The sequence below is a fragment of the Leucoraja erinacea genome, chromosome 14 (genome assembly GCF_028641065.1).
Source record: "Leucoraja erinacea ecotype New England chromosome 14, Leri_hhj_1, whole genome shotgun sequence".
Classification (NCBI taxonomy): domain Eukaryota; kingdom Metazoa; phylum Chordata; class Chondrichthyes; order Rajiformes; family Rajidae; genus Leucoraja; species Leucoraja erinaceus.
In genome coordinates, this window is record NC_073390.1 from 5,122,501 (window position 1) to 5,142,542 (window position 20,042).

The 20,042-nt window shown below is 40.7% G+C and overlaps 1 protein-coding gene across 3 annotated transcripts in view; it reads right to left on the bottom strand.

Annotated features, from left to right (window-relative positions):
* Window positions 1-20,042, bottom strand: part of fxr1 (FMR1 autosomal homolog 1) — a 58,353-nt gene that overhangs the window by 20,966 nt on the left and 17,345 nt on the right. For 2 of the 3 annotated variants that reach the window (XM_055645395.1, XM_055645397.1), the window contains exons 5-12: window positions 19,644-19,792; window positions 18,490-18,583; window positions 15,155-15,271; window positions 13,150-13,320; window positions 9,317-9,395; window positions 7,322-7,431; window positions 4,176-4,262; window positions 172-370 (exon numbers count right to left, since the gene is read on the bottom strand). In XM_055645395.1, the coding sequence (XP_055501370.1) occupies window positions 172-370; window positions 4,176-4,262; window positions 7,322-7,431; window positions 9,317-9,395; window positions 13,150-13,320; window positions 15,155-15,271; window positions 18,490-18,583; window positions 19,644-19,792 (1,006 nt within the window). The remainder of the gene's footprint in view (window positions 1-171; window positions 371-4,175; window positions 4,263-7,321; window positions 7,432-9,316; window positions 9,396-13,149; window positions 13,321-15,154; window positions 15,272-18,489; window positions 18,584-19,643; window positions 19,793-20,042) is intronic. The other variant, XM_055645396.1, reaches the window with a different exon arrangement.

A 20,042-nucleotide genomic window follows, 5' to 3' on the forward strand; every position in this document is an offset into this window, starting at 1 on the left:
CCCTGGGAGTAATCCAGAAATTACTACCCGCGAGGTTCTGCTCTTTCCTAATTTTGTATTCACTCTGCATGAAAATTAATTCTAGACTCTGTAAAAAAAAAAAAAATATTCTACAAATATATAGTCTGAAGTATCTGAGCATCAATTGGTATTAAAATGTAATTAAATTACCATAACCTGATGTGTAATTTGGTCCTCGACGACCGCGGCCACGATAGGATCTGCCACCACGCAGTGAAGAAGCAGTACTCTCATCAGTGATGTAGCCCTTATCTTTCTCTGGTCGACTTGCCACTGGCCTATACCCCATACCAATCTGCCGGAGTTGCTCATCGATTTGCAACCGGTCCATTCTCAGCTGTTCTACTTCCTAAAACATGCAAAAACAAAGCAAATTATTAAGATTATCCATGAAAGTAACAGAGAATAATTTTGGATTAATACCAAATTACTATAATTAAAAAGGATGATCAACTATATAGCACTACTAAAGGGTTGGAAAGTAGATCTACTGTGAAAGTCAGCATTTTTTAAGAACAATCAAGTGTTTAAAGTATTGGTCTGCACTTGGGGTTTGATTGATGACCCATTTTCGCATGCGGATGACACCCAATCAATACTTTCTTTGTGCTGTACTTCAATTTTAAGTGACCAAAAAAATGTCAATTTTAATTATTAGAACAGTTTCTAAGAACAATGTACGATGCCCTCCATAATCCATCATTTATCTATTTGCCTCTGTACTCCACAATTTGAGATTCGTAATAGAAAAAAAAAACATGTGGTCAAAGTGCACACTGTCAGATTTTATTAAAGGGTATTTTTTTTTTAATACATTTTGGTTTCATCGTGTAGAAATTACAGCTGTGTTTATACATAGTCCCCCCATTTAATGGCACCCTTTGTTTGGGACACATGGCTCTAGAGGTGTTTGTAATTGCTCTGGTGTGTTTAATTGCCCCCAGCTACAGGGAGTGATTCTGTGTTGGTTTTCAGCCGTCGTGGCGAGGCGGCGACCGGACAGCAATGGTGGCCAGATCTCCCACAATGCAAAGATAGGGAGAATGTGCCTGGCGCCGACCAGTTGCCGTGGCAGTGCGCATGTGCAGAGCAGCCGAAGATGTGCTGGCCATGGTTGTGCGCATGTGCAGGGGGAGGATGTGCAGGCCGTGGCAGTGCGTATGTGCAAGGCGGCCGGCCATGCCAGCGGAGGAGCGGCCAGCATTTGCAGTTCCTTCTTAAGCATAGCTAAAGATGGCTGCAATACAGGCCTGGTTGAGCTTAACCAGAGAAGATACCCAGCAACTGGTGATGTCCATGAATCAGACTTCAATCAGTCATTGCATGCAAAGGATATGCAACAAAATACTAAACAGGACTACGTTCATTTACATGACATTGTTGTCTCACAAACTTTATGGTGCTCTGAAATGGGGGGGGATTATGTATAAACACTGCTGTAATTTCTACATGGTGAAACCAAAATGTATAAAAATTACCTTTATTAAAATTTTTCCTATTACATATATCAAATTGTGGAGCACAGAGACAAATAAATAAATGATGGGTGTTTGTCGCAAACATTATGGCGGGCACTGTATGCTAGTAACTCAAAACCACAATTAAAAAAGACAAATAAGCACCCCAATATCTCATTATTTAATTCTAAACAACACAAAAGGCACCTTTGTTCTTATGTTCTATTTTGAAAGTGTTCATTGAGGTTTATCTGATGCTATTGAAATTATAATCTATACTAGACCAAGTGCAGACCCGTTGGGTCTGCTCCCCCAATGGTGTGATCCCCCAACCCAATATTCCACCATGCACCAGTCTCCTCCAACGGAACTGAACCGTTCCCAAATGTAAGATTCCAGCACTCCCCCGCCTCCCTCAGCAGTGGATTTAAATAAAATTCCAATTTCACCTCCCCTGCCTGCTGCAGCAGTTCCAATTGCAATACCAATTTGCCCTCCCCCTCCTGTTGAAGCACTTGCTGTGATATCCCATTGAGGTGAAAAGTTCAGGGTGTTCATGTCTTGCAACTTTGTTTTGAAGTGTGTTGGAAGTGATAGGAAGGAGCAGCGAATCAAAAGGAAGGCAGCCGGCAGCCGGGCGGACGGACGGCAGGCGGCAGCCACAGACTTTTATATAATCACTAGACCAAGTGCAGACCCGTTGGGTCTGCTCCCCCAATGGTGTGATTCCCCCAACCCAATATTCCACCATGCACCCGTCTCCTCCAATGGAACTGAAGCCGTTGCCAAATGTAAGTTTCCAGCACTCCCCTGCCTCCCTCAATTCCACCTCCCCTGCCTGCTGCAGCAGTGAAAAGTTCAGTGTTCCCGTCTTGCAACTTTGTTTCGAAGTGTGTTTGAAGCTGATAAGAAGGAGCAGCCGTCAACGAATCAAAAGGCAGGAAGGGATCCGTACTGCAGGCGGACGGATGGGTTTGTATTTTATATATTAACTAGACCAAGTGCAGACCCGTTGGGTCTGCTCCCCCAATGGTGTGATCCCCCAACCCAATATTCCATCATGCACCCGTCTCCTCCAATGGAACTGAAGCCGTTGCCAAATGTAAGTTTCCAGCACTCCCCTGCCTCCCTCAATTCCACCTCCCCTGCCTGCTGCAGCAGTGAAAAGTTCAGTGTTCCCGTCTTGCAACTTTGTTTCGAAGTGTGTTTGAAGCTGATAAGAAGGAGCAGCCGTCAACGAATCAAAAGGCAGGAAGGGATCCGTACTGCAGGCGGACGGATGGGTTTGTATTTTATATATTAACTAGACCAAGTGCAGACCCGTTGGGTCTGCTCCCCCAATGGTGTGATCCCCCAACCCAATATTCCATCATGCACCCGTCTCCTCCAATGGAACTGAAGCCGTTGCCAAATGTAAGTTTCCAGCACTCCCCTGCCTCCCTCAATTGCACCTCCCCTGCCTGCTGCAGCAGTGAAAAGTTCAGTGTTCCTGTCTTGCAACTTTGTTTCGAAGTGCGTTGGAAGCCTGCTGCAGCAGTGAAAAGTTCAGTGTTCCTGTCTTGCAACTTTGTTTCGAAGTGTGTTGGAAGCTGACAGGAAGGAGCAGCCGTCAACGAATCAAAAGGCAGGAAGGGATCCGTACTGCAGGTGGACGGATGAATTTGAGTTTTATATATTAATAGATAGATAGATAGATAGATATAGAGAGATGCAAAGAAAACCAAACAATTCATTAAAGAGAATCAATAGCATACATTAAGAGATTTCTAATTAGGTAATCTTTAACGAGAGATCTTAAGGTAGGCAAAAGATACAACACAAAAAGCTGGAGTAACCCAGTGGGACAGGCAGCATCTCTGGAGAGAAGGAATGGGTGACATTTCGGGTCAAGACCCTTATTCAGACTGAAAGTCTGAAGGGTCTCGACCTGAAATATCACCAATTCCTTCGCTCCAGAGATGCTGCCTGTCCTGCTGCGTTACTCCAGCTTTTTTTTGTGTCTGTCTATGGTTTAACCAACATCTGCAGTTCCTTCCAAGGTGGGAAAACTCTCATAAGCCATTTTCAGGCAGTGGGAACTTCTGAAAGGTTCATCCTGACATTCCAGAGACATGGCTTCCAACAGTCTTCTTAATAGCTGAAACATATCTGCTTAAGATAAAAAAGCTGGGGTGTCTGCTTCTTGGGTAAAACTAGCATCTGCAGTTCCTTCTTAAACATATCTGCCTCTTGGGTAACTAAATCATCAAAAATAAAGAAATCTATCAAATATTTATCTACCTCTACTTTAAATACTGTCCATGATCCATCGTCCACCACCAACAGGACACAGAATTCTAGAAATCCACCACCCAGTGCAAGAAATTAATTTGTGCCTCATTTAAACAGGATTACAGGCCAAAACTATATTGAGTGCCTTGGTGGGACAACCCTCGCATCCCAGGAATCAACACATTTGTTTCTCCTTTACACTGCCTCTAATATTACAATGTGCTTTTTTAGATAAGAGGATCAAAACTGAATGCAGCATTCTAGGTTCGGGGGAAGGATAGCAGTGCTCGATGACAGTGACTTGGGATTGGTTTATTATTCCCCTATTTGAATAATAAACCACCACAAACTCTTCCCCTCCACCATACCGCCAAATGGTTTATTGAGGTTGAAACACTACCATAAGAAGACGACAAATGTGAATACCTTCAGGTAAGAGATATGATACTCCAAAAGAACCTGCACATTTCCAATGCTTTCCTTCGTTCCAACAAAAGTGAATGGAACCATTCCCTGTGGAAATTTTAGAAAATAAATCCACCATTACAATCCTTCCAAAGAAAATTGAACTTTTAATTTAAATGATCAACAATTTTAGAATGAACGTACTCCCATTGTAGTTAACATAATTGGAAGAAAGACACAAAAAGCTGGAGAAACTCAGCGAGACAGGCAGCATCTCTGGAGCAAAGAAGGGTCTCAACCCGTCACCCATTCCTTCGCTCCAGAGATGCTGCCTGTGAGTTACTCCAGCTTTTTGTCTTTCTTTAGTTTAAACCAGCATCTGCAGTTCCCTCCTACATAATTGAAAGTAAGTTACCTTGAGATATTACATCTTCCTTGATCCCATTCCTGCAGCCCCAACTGTTCACTTTCCCTTCCTACCATGTATCCTAAATTATAGCATAAATGACTCCCTTCTTGCCCCTTTCCTTCCATTAAAATGGTTTCAGTCATTTTACTCTATTATCTTCAAAACCTCTTCAGCGCTACGACTCGACAATTCTGCATTGCTGCCAGGTTATCTCAAGCATCACACATTCCTTATTCTACCACGATTCCAGCTGTGAAAAGCTCTACAATTCTAATTCTACATCTTCCAACTTCCCAACTTCTTTACAGTCATTCTAAACAACATTCGTCGTCCTCATTTTCTCCTCCTTTGGTGCTGTACATTTTTGTCAGAATCGTTGACCATCTTTCCACATTAAATAAGTGCAAATGCCAACATTGAAATATTGAAATGAGAGTGTGGCCAGTCTGATGTGGGTCTCTGATAATGCAGGCTGCCCATCTGAGGCAGCAACTCCTGTAGATCCCTTCAATGGTGGGGAGGTCAGTACACGCGATGGGCTGGGCGGCTGACACCACTTTTTGCAGTCTTCTTCGTTTCTGGACATTCAAGTTGCTGAACCAGGCTGTGATGCAACCAGTCAATGTGCTCTCTACAGTACATTTGTAGAAGTTCAAGAGATTATTGTTGAATCTCCTCAATCATCTAAGGAAGTAGAGGCATTGGTGGGCTTTCTTTATGATTGCATCAGTGTGCTGGTTACAGGTCAGGTCTTCAAAGAATGCACTCCCAGGAATTTGAAGTTTTTGACTCTCGCCACCACTGTCCCGTTGATGAAGACAGGTTTGTGGATCCACGACCTTCCTCTTCCAAGTCAACAATCAATTCCTTGGTTTTACTGTTGTTGAGAGGAAGGTTGCTGTCCTGGAGAAGGATCTCGACCCGAAACGTCACCCATTCCTTCTCTCCAAAGATGGTGCCTGACCCGCTGAGTTACTCCAGCATTTTGTGTCTATGCTGTTCTGGCACCTTTTGTTCAGTCAATCTATCCCCGTCCTATACTCTGACTCATCATCATTTGTAATTCACCCAACAACTGGTGTTGTCAGCGAATTTGAAGATCAAGCTGGAACTGTGTCCGGCTACAGTCATGAGCATAGAGCAAGTAGAACATGGGCCTGAGTATATAGTCTTGAGCTGCCCCAGTGCTGATGATGGTCATGGGGGAAATGTTGTTGCCAATTCATAGATTGTGGTCTTGTTGGCGAGAAAATAGAAGCATGCGCATAGACCCAGTTTCCTGAGCTTGGTAACCAGTTTGGAGAGGATGGTGGTGTTAACCGCCAAGCTGTGGTCTATGAGCAGAGATGATGGGGGGGGGGGGGGGGGGGGGGGGTATGGGGGCCCGGGAAGGTTCATCAGTGTTCTCTGCTCATCTGGGAGTGATGCATCACTGTTGCTCGAGCTGCTCCCTGGTTTTGCAGGAAGTTATAACGTGCAAGACCTACCGCACCTGTCAAACATCTGCCTCATTCTCCAGTTTAGAGCTAAAGATCCTTTTAGACTTTCTGATGGCCTTAAGCTCCTATCTGGACCTCTTGTAGGATGCTGCTTCGCCAGACTTGAATGCCCGAGATTAGGTCCTCAGAAGAATGTGGACCTTCTGGTTCATCTAAGGCTTCTGGTTGAGGAATACCTGGATGGTTTTCGTGTTCGTTCAGTTCCATTGCCAAGTTCTTGAACATGGCAGTACCAGTCTATATTAGGAAAGTTAAACTCTTCTACTATGACACTATTATTATTATTGCAACTCGCAGCAATCTCTCAACATTGTCTGAAGAAGGGTTTCGGCCCAAAACGTTGCCTATTTCCTTCGCTCCATAGATGCTGCCGCACCCGCTGAGTTTCTCCAGCATTTTTGTCTACCTTCCATTTTCCAGCATCTGCAGTTCCTTCTTAAACAACTCTCAACATATTTGTTCTTCCAATTCCCATTGACTATTTAGTACAGTACTACTTCCTATAGTACAATCCCAACAAGGTGGTCATCCCCTTTTCATTTCGTAGCTCCGCCCATATAGCCTCTCTGAATGACCCTTCAGTAATGTCATCATCCATTGCCGGATGGTTTCTTTGTAATCGATAAAGGAACTCCCCCCCCCCCCACCCCCCCCTCCTCATTTATCGCGCTAGTACCCTGGAACTTTAAACTGTCAGTCTTGTCCCTCCCTCAACATGGTTTCGGTAATGGTATAATATCCAATTTTCACTAACCTGTCAATGCCCCTAGTTTATAAGCCTTGCCTGTTTGGCCTCTTGGATTGAAAAAAATGCAATGTTATCATTCCTCACTCCCTGCCCGTCTTGTCTACTGAACGATATCATTGACTTCCGTATCAACTTCCAGCCTTTCAACAATCTAGGTTTAGTGCTACGGACCAGGAATAAATATTTTGGCAATGGGACTTAAATTGAAATGTTTAGTAATGCGACGATAAACCAATGTGTTAGCAACTGATCCTTCATCCTATTTAACACAATTAAACAGTGAATTAGTTTCTGTATTATCACAGAATAACAAAAGCAGAAATATAGCTTTAAAACTTTGTAATTTTTAGCAATGTTTCATGCGAGACCAAAAGAAAAATTCAGATGCTGAAAATCTGAAATAAAGAAAAATGTCAAAAAGATAAATGTGGGTGGATTCCCAAAAAATGTATACAGCATGCATTATAACATTCTGCACAAAATATATGTGAGCAACATTTCAATGGATTACCTCTTCTCTTGGTTGCCTGCTGTCATTATCGCCTTCAATTCGCACTCTAACTACTCCCGATTTGTCTACTATCTCCTGAATAACTTTACCATTTTTACCAATTACTTTTCCTGCAATAAAAAAAAAGATTAGCAATGAAAGGGAAAAGACCAAATGAAGATATTTTGCAAGTCATGTGTATTACAAACCCATTGATGGAGTGAATATCAAGAAAAGTACAGTGAACTCTCACTTCAACAAACCCCTTTGTAAGATTTTGGTTTTACACAACAGATCTGTCGATGCAACCCCCATCTCGCCGCCTACAGCCCTGGCTCTCAATGCTAACCCCGACTCGCAAGGTACACCAGCGAGCCCTTCTTCACCCACCGCATGGTCCGTTGACATGGCTGTTGTTGCAGCTATGTTGTAACCCCTTGCGAGAGCCTTCTTCGGGCTGCTGCCACCGACAAGACACGCTCGGTCACCATGGGGCTCCCTCCCCTCCCACCAGCTGCTGCTCCTACCTGCCAGCCCATCTCCTTGTCCGCTCCCTGCTCCACTGCCGCTTCCTCCTCCTGTCGCTCTGTCCACGCAGCCCCCCCATCGACACTGCCTCCTTCTTCCGTTGCTCCATCCACTCGGCCTGTTCTCTTTCTTCTCCGCCCACAGCCACCATCTACAACAGCTGCCTCCTCCCCTCCTCCCTCCCGTCCACCCAGGGTCTGTAGTAAGCGCTGCCAGCAAGGGGATACAACGCGAGCCGCAATGATAGCCCTCTCACCCAACACTGCTGTAGATAGTCATGAATGGCATGCTAGTACAGGCCAGTGGCATCAACGCATAATTTTAAGATGAAAGTGCAGGAGTAATTCAACAAACAATCAGTCTGAAGAAGGGTCCTGAAGTCACCTCCCCGTATTCTTTAGAGATGCTGCCTGGACCGCTGAGTTACTCCAGCACTATGTGTCCTTTTGTGTATTAACCATCAAGTGCAGTTTTTTTAGGTTCAACTACATACAATAATACTTTACTCAGTTATAATGGGCAATCAGTAATAACAAATCCCCCCCCTCCCTGTGCTTGGTGAAATAATTTCAAAAGCACACTAATACAATGCTCTATATTTGACTGCTATTTTGCATTAAATTTCAAATTATGAGCACAAGAAAGCCATTTGACCCAATATTAATTCATCTATCCAGAAATATGTTATTACCCGCCATAGCTTAAGTTGACAACTTTCCAACCCTGTAGTCAATGTCATGTTGGTTAGCACATCAGATTAGCTTCCAAATTTCAACTAACCTTTCTCCAGTCGCACTGTACAATTTTGCTTTTAAATGGCGATTGCACCCAAGTAGTTTATACCATTTGCAGTACAATATCTGCTACAATAACATTGACCAAATATTTCTCCCAAAATGGAAGGCTCCTATTTCTAGCCTTTGATTTTGAAAAATCAAGTATCCAATGTTATTAGTCCGATAACTTTCTTGAATTACTTCCAATATTTCTGCCCTAGTGAGCAGAATTAAGGCATATTAATGGGCCACAGTTTAAGAATAAGGGGTGGGCCATTTACAACTGAGATGAGGAAAAACTTTTTCACACAGAGAGCTGTGAATTAGTGGAATTCTCTGCCTTACAAGGTAGTGGAGGCCGATTCACTGGGTGCAGTTAAAAGAGAGTTAGATAGAGCTCTTCGGGTTAGCAGAATCAAGGGGTATGGGGAGAAGGCAGGAACAGGGTAGATTGTGGATGATCAGCCATGATCACATTGAATGGCAGTGCTGGCTCGAAGGGCCAATGGCCTACTCCTGCGCCTATTGTCTATGTATATTCCGACAAGAGTTTATATAAATGGTCACACAATTCATAGTTTGGGTTAAACTATTTTCATATTTAATTTGTTTCCTTAACAGTCATTATATATATATTTACATTAATGTAGTGCCAATGAAACCCATTGATCTCAAACATGCATAAGAGTAATTTTTTTAATGCAACACTTACCTACTAATTCCCTGGGAACCTGAACAGAATCTTCCACAAACTCAAGATAATTTCTAGCTTTCTGAACTGCTTCTTCAGACTGTAAACAACAGATGAAAATCTTAATGTTACGATGAATATTAAATATTGCGCGTGGTATTCTCACTTGCCAGCATTTTGTTTTATGGTGATGTTTCCCCCCCCCATATTTAGACAAATATTAACCACCAAAAATATCAAACAAGCTTACTTGTTACTTCTTCCTCTCTTCAGGGATACAATAAAACATGAGCTTGCAAGGTCTCTTTCTAAAATATTATTTTAATGGAGATAATTTAAACTTAGCTATTTTCAAAATATGTATTGTACGTACAATGTGTTTTGGTGCAAATTCAGGGAAAAATTAGGACAGCATTTAATCACTCACAATAATAAATTATATTTATTAATTGAACATTATAAACAAAGTAATTTGGGGAAATATATACTTGATAAGTACACACAATCTTTATACTTATCAAGTGTATGAGTAAATTGTAAATATTTTTCTAGCCTTTCAGGGCCAGCACTTCACAAGTCCCATTCCCCAAGAGCTGCTCCATCTGCACAAAGACAATGGACTACAACTGAATTATACAGTGAATTCTATTGTGGGATATTAATCGGCCCAGTTTCATCTGATTTACGTGGATAATTGAATTATCTCTCAACCTATAAAAAATGCAGTGGGATCTTTTATTTTTATTTTTTAAATCACTTTTTTTTTTTTTTTTAAAACGGTGGCACAACAGTAAAGCTGCTGCCTTTGAGAGCTTACAGCGCCAGAGACCCAGTGCTGGATCCCGACTGTACGGAGTTTGTATCTTCTAACCGTGACCTGTGTGTGTTTTCTCCGAGAACTTTGGTTTCCTCCCACTGCAAAGACTTACAGGTTTGTAGGTTAATTGGCTTGATGTAAATGTAAACATTGTCCCGAGTGTGTAGGATAGTGTTAATGTGTGGGGATCGCTGGTTGGTGCAGACTCAGTGGGCCGAAGGGCCTTTTTCCACGCTGTATCTCTAAACTAAACTAATTTGTCATTGTGATACCAATGACACTTCACAATCCTCAATAAAACTAGAGTTCTTATCCAATGGATTAGATTTCAGATTTCAATTTTGGAAATAGAATGTATCTAAGTCACAATGCGTCAATCAAAAGTGAACCTGGACACAGTGTTCCACAGATCTTAAATTTCTCAATATAGAAAATAGATGCAGGAGTAGGCCATTCGGCCCTTTGAGCCAGCACTGGCATTTAATATGATCATGACTGATCATCCAAAATCAGTACCCCGTTCCGGCTTTTCCCCCCCATATCCCTCGATTTCCCTTAGCCCTAAGAGCTAAATCCAACTCTCTCTTGAAAACATCCAGTGAATTGGCCTCCACTGCCTTCTGTGGCAGAGAATTCCACAGATGCCATATGTGTGAAAAAAGCAGACAAAGCAAGCCTAAAAGCTTACAAACATGACAGTCAAGTGATCGAACACCAAGCTGCACATGTTGTTGCAAGAATAAACAAGTTCGGTATTCTGAAACATGCACGGTATCATGGGATTTGTCAAAGGTCATTCGCGATAAAGAAAAAGCGGACCTAGCGCTGACTGTATAAACTGTGTATAAAATCCTATCTTTATTCATACTTTATGTGTAAAAATATATTTAATATGAGGAACGGGGGTGCCAGGTAGCGGGAGAGCAGGGTGTAACAGTGAGTGAGAGGGGGCAGATTCGAGCGGGAGACAGGGGGAGAGACTGGACCGGCGGAGAATCATTCTCAGCAGCTATGCTGCTGCGAGCACACAGAGCCGCGCCTCATCCGCAGCCAGCCACTGGCCATCACCAAACAGGGACGGGACACCCGGGAGGGGACAGAGACAGCCCAGCAGCAACTCAACAGCTCCTGCAGCACCGGAGACCCAGGCCCGACCACGGATGAAACGCAGGCCTACACACACGAAGCAACACAGCTGCCGAGAATGTTTGTCGAGAGTGACCTATGGGCATGCGCAGTCGGAATACCAAACTCGCTTATTAAGAACACTAATTATCTAACTGAAATTGATGTCAATCCCAAGCAAGACTTCCAGTTCCATCTCATCTCTCAGATTGCAACATTATTGGAAATTGCTTTATTGAACATAGAAGCTTATGTTCACTAGGATATTCTTAGACTGTTGCCCAACAGATAAGCACCAGTCAAAACAAATCAAGAGTAGATATTTTGAATAACTATATCAGTATTTCCTTTAATAAATAACATTAAAAATTGATATTCTTTTTAAATCATTTTGTATTTCTGCAAAATCTCAGATATCTGTCCTCAATAAAAACAGGATATCAAATATTATGAAAAGATAGAAAGAATCCCAAATGATGATGCCATGTGCTACAACAAACATTTTTGCGAGGACATGTCTAAAAGTGTAAAATGGCATGAATACCATTGAATAGCTGGTTATGGCACTCATCCTACCAAGCAACCTTGATCCACTGCAGTTCACTTATTGCCACAACAGGTCCACGACCGCTGCCATCTCCCTGGCCCTACACTCATCCCTGGAACACCAGGATAAGAATAACATTCACATCAGCCTCCTATTCATAGACTAGGCTCTGCTATCAATACCATTAGCCCAATTTAGGTCATCTCCAAACTGGTGGAACTTGGGAGTCAGCCCTCTGCAACAGGATCCTCGACATCCGGACCAACAGACCACAATCAGTGAAGATAAGTGACAAATCATCCTCATCCAAAATTGAGGCAGTCGAAAACTTAAAGTTCCTAGGAAGAATTATCACCCACAATTTGTCCTGGACCAGCCGCTTCAATCTAAGACCATGAAAACACAGCAATGCCTCTACTTCCTCAGAAGACCTCCGAGCCATTTTTAATCAGATGTTATCTCAAACTAAATTTTGCACTCTTTATCCTTTATCTGTATACTGCGGACAGTAGAATTGTTATCATGCATAATCTTTTGGTCGACAGAATAGCGTGCAAACGAAAGCTTTTCATTGTACCTCAGTACACGTGATAATAATAAACTAAACTACATTTGAGGCACCGTTATGTTTCTAAGTTGCAACTACTAATTGCAATAAGGTTGGCTATTTTATGCTATGCAAGAGAATAAAAATATACTTCCCACAGATTTCCAAATGGGAAATTGACACTTGACAAAGCAGTCAGTTATTTTGTACATTAACAGTGTTATTTCATTTGATACAAGAACCTGGAGATATCATGTAGACCTAAGTGCAAACGTTTTTGCTGGTAATTTAAATGCATTACTTCATTGTGATTAAAATTCATACTTTTCTCTTGGAGGTGACAATGGCAAATTGAAGTATATAATGTGGCTCTGCATTTAATCTACCTTTTCTTTGAGAAGGTTTCTTGGTCTCAATAGTGCTTTATTTGTCACATATACAACTGCACAGTGAAATTATTTTTGCATATATTACAGATGCAGGCGCCGATATTATTGGCGCCTTTATTCAAAGTCCAGTCGGCCCAGGGGGGGGGGTTTAAGCAGACCCAAGTAATACAAACAACACGAGAGGAAGATGAAAGTGTCTCTCTCCTTAGTCAAAGTGATTGATATTATTTATTTAAAAAATGTCTTCCAATTTAGTACAAAATTATTGAAGCTTTATTCCAAGTTTCCATTAAACTGTGCCAACTATTATATATCAATGTTAGTGGGCATACTACTTAAATTATTTGAAAAAAACGTTAAATATAGTTCCTATCACTTTGTCAGAGCATTAATGAAAACAAAATTTATTAAAATTGCCTGCAGACGTACCTCTCCATAAATCCTGAACGTCCCAGTTTCTTCATCAAGTTCAATTGCTGTAACACCAGACACCTTTCTTGCTTGCTGGATATTGGAACCATGTGTTCCAATTGCTAGTCCCATTAGATCCTCTCTGACAGTGAATTCCTCTTGGAATGCAGCTGCTAGCTGTTTGGTACTCTGGCAGTTTGTTAAAAACAAACAAAAGCTGTGATTATTTCAGTTGATTGCAGATCAGGCATTTTAATAGATCATGAAATAAACTGTTCAAACTGATTTTACAAAAATGCTTCTTAAAAAGAAATAATTTTGCATGTAAAAGATAGTTGGCATTCATTTAAAAAGGTAAACTTGAATGCTAATGATCCTGTTGGTAGCAATTACAATTGCTGTTAACAATTAAAATCTCCAACAAAAAAACATTAACATTATGCAATGATATGTCGAGTCTCCAATCATAGCGACATTACACACATTGTATCAATCTCATAGTAGGGATAAAAATAATTGCAGTCTCCATGGTTAATTTGCATTTGATGCAAGGTCATTAACCTAAAAGATTAAAGTGTTTCACCATCCACAGATGCTGCCCCTCCTGCTGGTGATGGTCTCTCAGGTTATAAGCCATCACCTTAAGGCTATCAACTGACCAAAAATATTTCTGAATGTCAAGATCTCCTACTTACAGTTCTTAGGAATTTAGGTGCGTTGTTTCTGTCGTTGCACTATATTATTTGTTGTTCGATATTGTTGTTTATTACGGTGTGTACTGAATACTATGTTTACATAGTAACATTACATGTTTGGGGGGGGTTGTCCGTCCCCCACCCTAGTTGGCTTGTTAGTTTCACTGTTTGTAGCCCTTCATTATCACCTCTTCCACAACCAACAATGGACCACTGTGGGCTCTATCTTTCTCAAGTCATCGGTGCCGGTTTGTGCTGTACCATTTTATACCTCTAGTTTCCCTCTCCCATGACTCTGTCTGAAGAAGGGGCATGACCTAAAATGTCACCCATTTCTTTTCTCCATAGATGTTACCTGGCCCGCTGAGTTACTCCAACATTTTGTGTCTATCTTCGGTGTAAACCACCATCTCCAGTTCCTACTTATATATTTACATAGCTGTTGTGCTGCTGCAAGTGAGAATTTCATTGTTCCGTTTCACACAATATGACAATAAAACCTTCATGACTATCAAGTACTCTCAAATGATCCAAAAGCAATTATTTCACAACAGGATGAATGGCAGATACAAATAATTGCGGATCATGGAATGTTGAAAAAAACACACAAACTGCAGGAGTAGCTCAGCAGGTCAGGCAGCATTTATTGAGGGAACGTTTTGGATAGACACAAAATGCCGGAATAACTCAGCGGGTTAGGCAGAATCTCTGGACAGAAGGAATGGGTGATGTTTCGGGTCGAGACACTTCTTCAGACTCATAGTAGTGGGGGGGTGAACAAATCTGGGAAAAAAAAAGGTGGAGGCGGGACAAAGCCTAGCATGTGATAGGGGTGAGGGAGGTGTGATTGGCAGATGGTGGAAACAAAAAGGTGTCAGATAAGAGAAGAGTGAAATGTAAAGCCAGAGGGAGGGATATCAGTGGAAGGGAATACGGGAGAATGAATGGCAGCATATTTTAACTTGGCCATGATAATTGTAGCAAAATATCTCATTCAGTTTTCTGTTCAAATTATTCGGCTCTATTTTAATTGTAGCAGTGAATAATTTTATAATTGTTGACAACATCCCAAACTGAATAAAACTCCAAACTTTCAAATGATTAACATTAATAAAGAATTGAACATCCTTCGTGGAACATTCAGCATAATACAAAATACCATTTATTTTACAAATCACAAGAATCTTACATCACAAGTACTCAAATATTTCAGGCTAAAAATGATTATACTGGAAGGACTGGGGATTTCTCTAGAAATAAAACAATTGATTAAAGTCACCTTCAGTCTTTGAAACGTTGTTGTTAGAATGGAAATTAGTTTTACTCACCTCTAAATGCTTAGTTGCCTCTTCATTTCTGGACACAAGCATGAGTTTTGTACGAATGCTACGCAAGTGCATATCACTAAGGATGCTAACTCTCTTCACTGTAGACTCTTTGGTAGACTGGATTTAAAAAGAAAAGTTATATTTTATGCATACAACCATCAATAAAAGCATTCAGCAAGGCTTCTTCACATTTTTCTTGCAAACTTTATAAATCAAAGAATAGATTGGAACTTACTTTCATTAGTGCTTAGATATTGTTTACCTCATGATTATGGTATAGGAAAAAGTAATGTTAAGCAAAATATTAAAATTTAATAGGCAATGCCCATTAGTTTCAATGTAAAAGTCTGGTTATAATCTCCAAGCTCAGCAGTTAAAACATAATAGAAACATATATCTGTACCCATTCAACAGGTTAACCGTGCAATATCCTGAGGATATTGATAGGGTGGACACATTGTCTAAATGGACAATATAGAACTAAGAATCATTGTCATGGGTTTGTCCCTTTTAGACAGAATCCAATTTCACTTCATCTATCAGTCTATCTTTGGAACTCTTCATCCTCGGTCAGTGAAAGCAACATTTTTCTTTGAACCAGTGATAATAGTGTTTTTGCATGTTGAGATGGTAGCGAGTGAAGAGGCAGAGATGGCAATGATAATTGTACGATGGTGGCACCAGCAAGGAGCTCTTTTAAAATTAAAGCTCACAATTGAAGTGCACTGTGCCTTCCATCACATAGCCCCATATAATGCTAAACTCCATATTGCGATCATATTTCAAGATGAAAGGTAGACAAAAATACCAGCGGGTGAGACGGCCAGGAAAAATGCCAGCCAGGAAACTCAGCGGGTGAGGCAGCATCTCTGGAGCAAAGGAAATGGTGACACTAGACTAAGTGGGACCCGTTGGGTCCCAGCATCACACGGGAGGGCTGGTCACCAATGCAATATTCCACCTCTCCACCAATTCCAATGTTGCACGCTAGTTGGGGGGGGGGGCAACGATTTAAAAAGCCAAGGCGAGGCAAACAATTGGGCTGCAGCCACACCTGACACCCAAAATTCATTTTGTGAACACAAACATTTAAAAAAAGGCGAGGCAAACAATTGGGCTGCAGACACACCTGACACCCAAAATTCATTTTGTGAACACAAACTTTAAAAAAAAGGCGAGGCAAACAATTGGGCTGCAACCACTTTACAGCCGCATCGAGGGGACTCACCCTGGAGTAGACGTGCGTTCAGTGTGATTCGCAACTTAGAGAGCCGTGACCCTCTCACTTCCTGGGTCTGGCAGAGTCCCAGTGAGGGACTACACTTCCGGGTTTTATAGTCCCTCCTCCCTGCCGCCAGCGGGGGCAGCAGAGAAAATGGCAATTAAAAAAAAAACATTAACATCGCTCTGATTTTTCATCGATGGGAAAAATCCTCCAGACCCGGAAGGCAGAGAGGGGCTCTGAGCGAGGTGGCCAAAAATGACGACCGTATATGGCGGCGTTCTCTCGGAAATCGCAGCACAGTGGGCCAAATGCGGTCAGACTTTTAGTAATCTCGGGTCGATAATATCATTATCTTCATATAGCTGAATGCCTCTTAAAGCTTTGTCATAACAAGCAGTTTTGGTGGTAATAATGTTATGTCAGTAACTTTTCGTTCGCCTTGATATCAGTTGCTCAAGTTCCAACAAACTCCTATTTGTGATGCTATTTCCATACAATTCCAGTAACCCTTCCACAGCATTCTGGCTCACATAAACAAGTCATGCCTTGTTTGCCAATTGCACAATACCTTTTCAGAGATTTTTCAGTTTCATAGATCCATGGAAATTGTGCCAGAACTTCTTGGATACACCATTCATTATTGCATTTGTTACATTAGCCCAAAACCCACCAATGTGGGCTCTGGCTTTTTCAAAGATTACAAATAAGGCTGTGATGGCAATTCAACTCTGAAATGACTTACTTCATTAAGCTGCAAATAGTAAGCCTTCAAAGTAACAATACACCCATGTTTGTGATTTATTTTAACAATGGAGTGGTGTTATGTGGCTAAAAGACTAGACTGGCACCTTACTCAATGCACAGGATATAATCCCAGGAACAAGCAAATTAATGGAATCTGCACTAAAAGCAATCATAATATTTGCTGACCCGAGTTACGATAAGAAGAAACTGGCATAAATCCCTACCCTCTACTCGTAGTCTTGTAGCCATGCATTGCCCAGATTTCAATGCATAGACACTGCCTGTAAAGGCTAATGTTTTGCAGGTTGGGATATGTCATGGAGCCATTTAGCAGCAAGATGAGGAATAATTCAGGCTACATCTGAACAAGCAGTGAGTGCAGGCCTCTATTAGGAGTGGTAGCAGTTACCGTGTGTGTTGACAAGTGGAACTAAATACTGTCAGCCACATTCTCAATGTCAACCAGTTATTGAAAGGCTCTTATGGATGAAGATCAAAGCTTTGTTGCAGATGATTCCTCACAGAATACCATTCAATAAAGGGGATAAAAATATATTGATATAATCTTGCAAATACAACACACTCATCCAGGCTTTGTTACAACACCACATTCCCAGAGGATTGACTTTTGAAAATAGTTTTCAAACTCTGGGTTCCAAGTGGGAGATTAAGAGAAGGTTCAACCAAGATGAGAAAGGCAATCGTTAGCTGCCTTGAAGCCTGCTGCAAGTTCCTCATCTCTCAAGATTGATGTGTGAGGGCATCCTCCTCCAAGAATAGCAAGTCTCACTCATTTTAGTGAGAAACAGCCTTTCTTGATGATATAGAATAAGATTGTTACTAATATTTTATCTCAACTCAACTTTCTTCATTTCTCCAAACTCCATTCTAAATGTTCAAAACCTCAGGCCTTAAAAGTTACTAATAATGAAGATCCCCATTCCATTGGAATTGGGACCTCCAAAGATTCATAACCCTGAATGTAAAAACATAATTACATTCAGAAAGCCATTTTCTCATCCCAATATTATTACAAATTCCCACCGCCTCAAAAACATAGAAAAACAGCATCTCAACATCTATTCTGCTAAGTACTCATTTAGAATTTAAAAACATTCAATGTCATTTTTCTAAATGTTTGCAAATCTATTCAATTTTTCATACATTTGTCCTCTCTTCCCAACAGAGAACAATGCAAGTACATGCCACTCCCATAAAATAAAGAAAATATTTTCGAAGATAAGCAGACCAAAACTAGAGATAGTACCCCAGCATAATCTCAATGCCCTATTATGATCTGTACACATGAAGGACGTGCTTTAAAACAGTTTTGAGATTTAAATGCGAGCATGTCCTCGATTCTTACCAAAACCAATAAGTGACCAGTGTCAGCATCATAGAAAACGCAATCCGCCTCAGTTGCCTTCTTAAAATCTTTATGTGCGCTTTCATTTGCACAGCTGCATAAGATAAAATAAACATGTCAACACTGGATAAAATACTTCAATCCGCAATTAAAAGAAAAAAAATACAAGATTTAAAAAATTGCAAGACATGCTTTATAATAAATATGGAAATTGTAATAAAATAATAATAATATGATGGTGCAGGAATGGTAACAAAACTATGCAAATACTAGTTTCTAGCTGGAGCATCAAATCAGACAGCACAGGTAGCAATTCAGCCCAGCACATCTGCATCAACTTTCCAAATGTTTTCTTTACAAGTAAAATTATAAAATGAACTGTTATGTTAATTACCACTGCTTCTGGCCATGTATACTTGATCATACTTCATATAAATAGAACTCTTTTCCTGTCAATTATTTTAAATCTAGCCTTTGACTGTTAATTTCAATGGTACAGGAAGTTTTCCATTTACTTTAACAATTCTATACATTTTTAAATCTACCACCCCTCCCATTAATTTTCCTTTGAATCCTGTAGAACTGCAGTCTCACTAGACCTTCCACTTAATTTACTGGAAGAATGCCAATGGTCTTTAGTTATCTGCAAAGTATGTACTAAACTTTAGAAATACTGTCACCAAGGGCAACCAGCATACCAAAGACCACAATTTTAATGCATGCATTCTCTACTTTTATTCATAAAAGCATTAACAATTTTCCCTGGTACCTAGTACTCCCAGCATAATCTCAATGCCCTATTATGATCTGTACACATGAATTCCTCGGGTCTCTATTGAAGAACATGCTTTAAAACTGTGCCATTTAGTTTCTTAGCCGACTAATGTATAATTTCTGCAATATTTTTCCTCTATCTTGTTTGTCCTGTTATCTTTATCAATGGCAATTAATACAAACTACAGCACAACCATATTCACATTCAGTGGTCAGCCAATGTCCTTAATTGCTAATTGTCAATGCTTATCGATATTCTGAGATACTTGCATGAAAGATGCCAAATAACTGGGCCACCTCATGATCCACCTCATAGTGAGGAAAAAGCAAGGTATGCAAAGTAAATAAAAACGGTTAAGGTATTCGTCTCTTCTACTTACGCTTCCTTTAAATCATCTGGAACATCAACTGTGCATTTAAAGAATGTGTTCTTTGTAATTGCCTTATTCGGATTCATCGGACGTAATCGCTCAAAAGTAACAATTTCATTGTACGTAGCGTCACAGGCAGCATATTCAATGACATAGAACTACACAAAAACAAAGCATCAAACTTTACAATACACAACTTTATATACAAAATGGTTTTTAAAAAATGTAGTTGAGAAAATACGAAAGGTAATGAATTTGCCTGCTAAAGAAATAGTCAATACAGACAAATGTACCAAAGCCGCTTCCCAATGGAACCCGATATTTCAAAAATGCAGGTGTTAAATTTGCATTCAGTTGTACAGATCAAATTTTATATGTAATTCACTTTCTAAAGAAAACTTTCAAGCA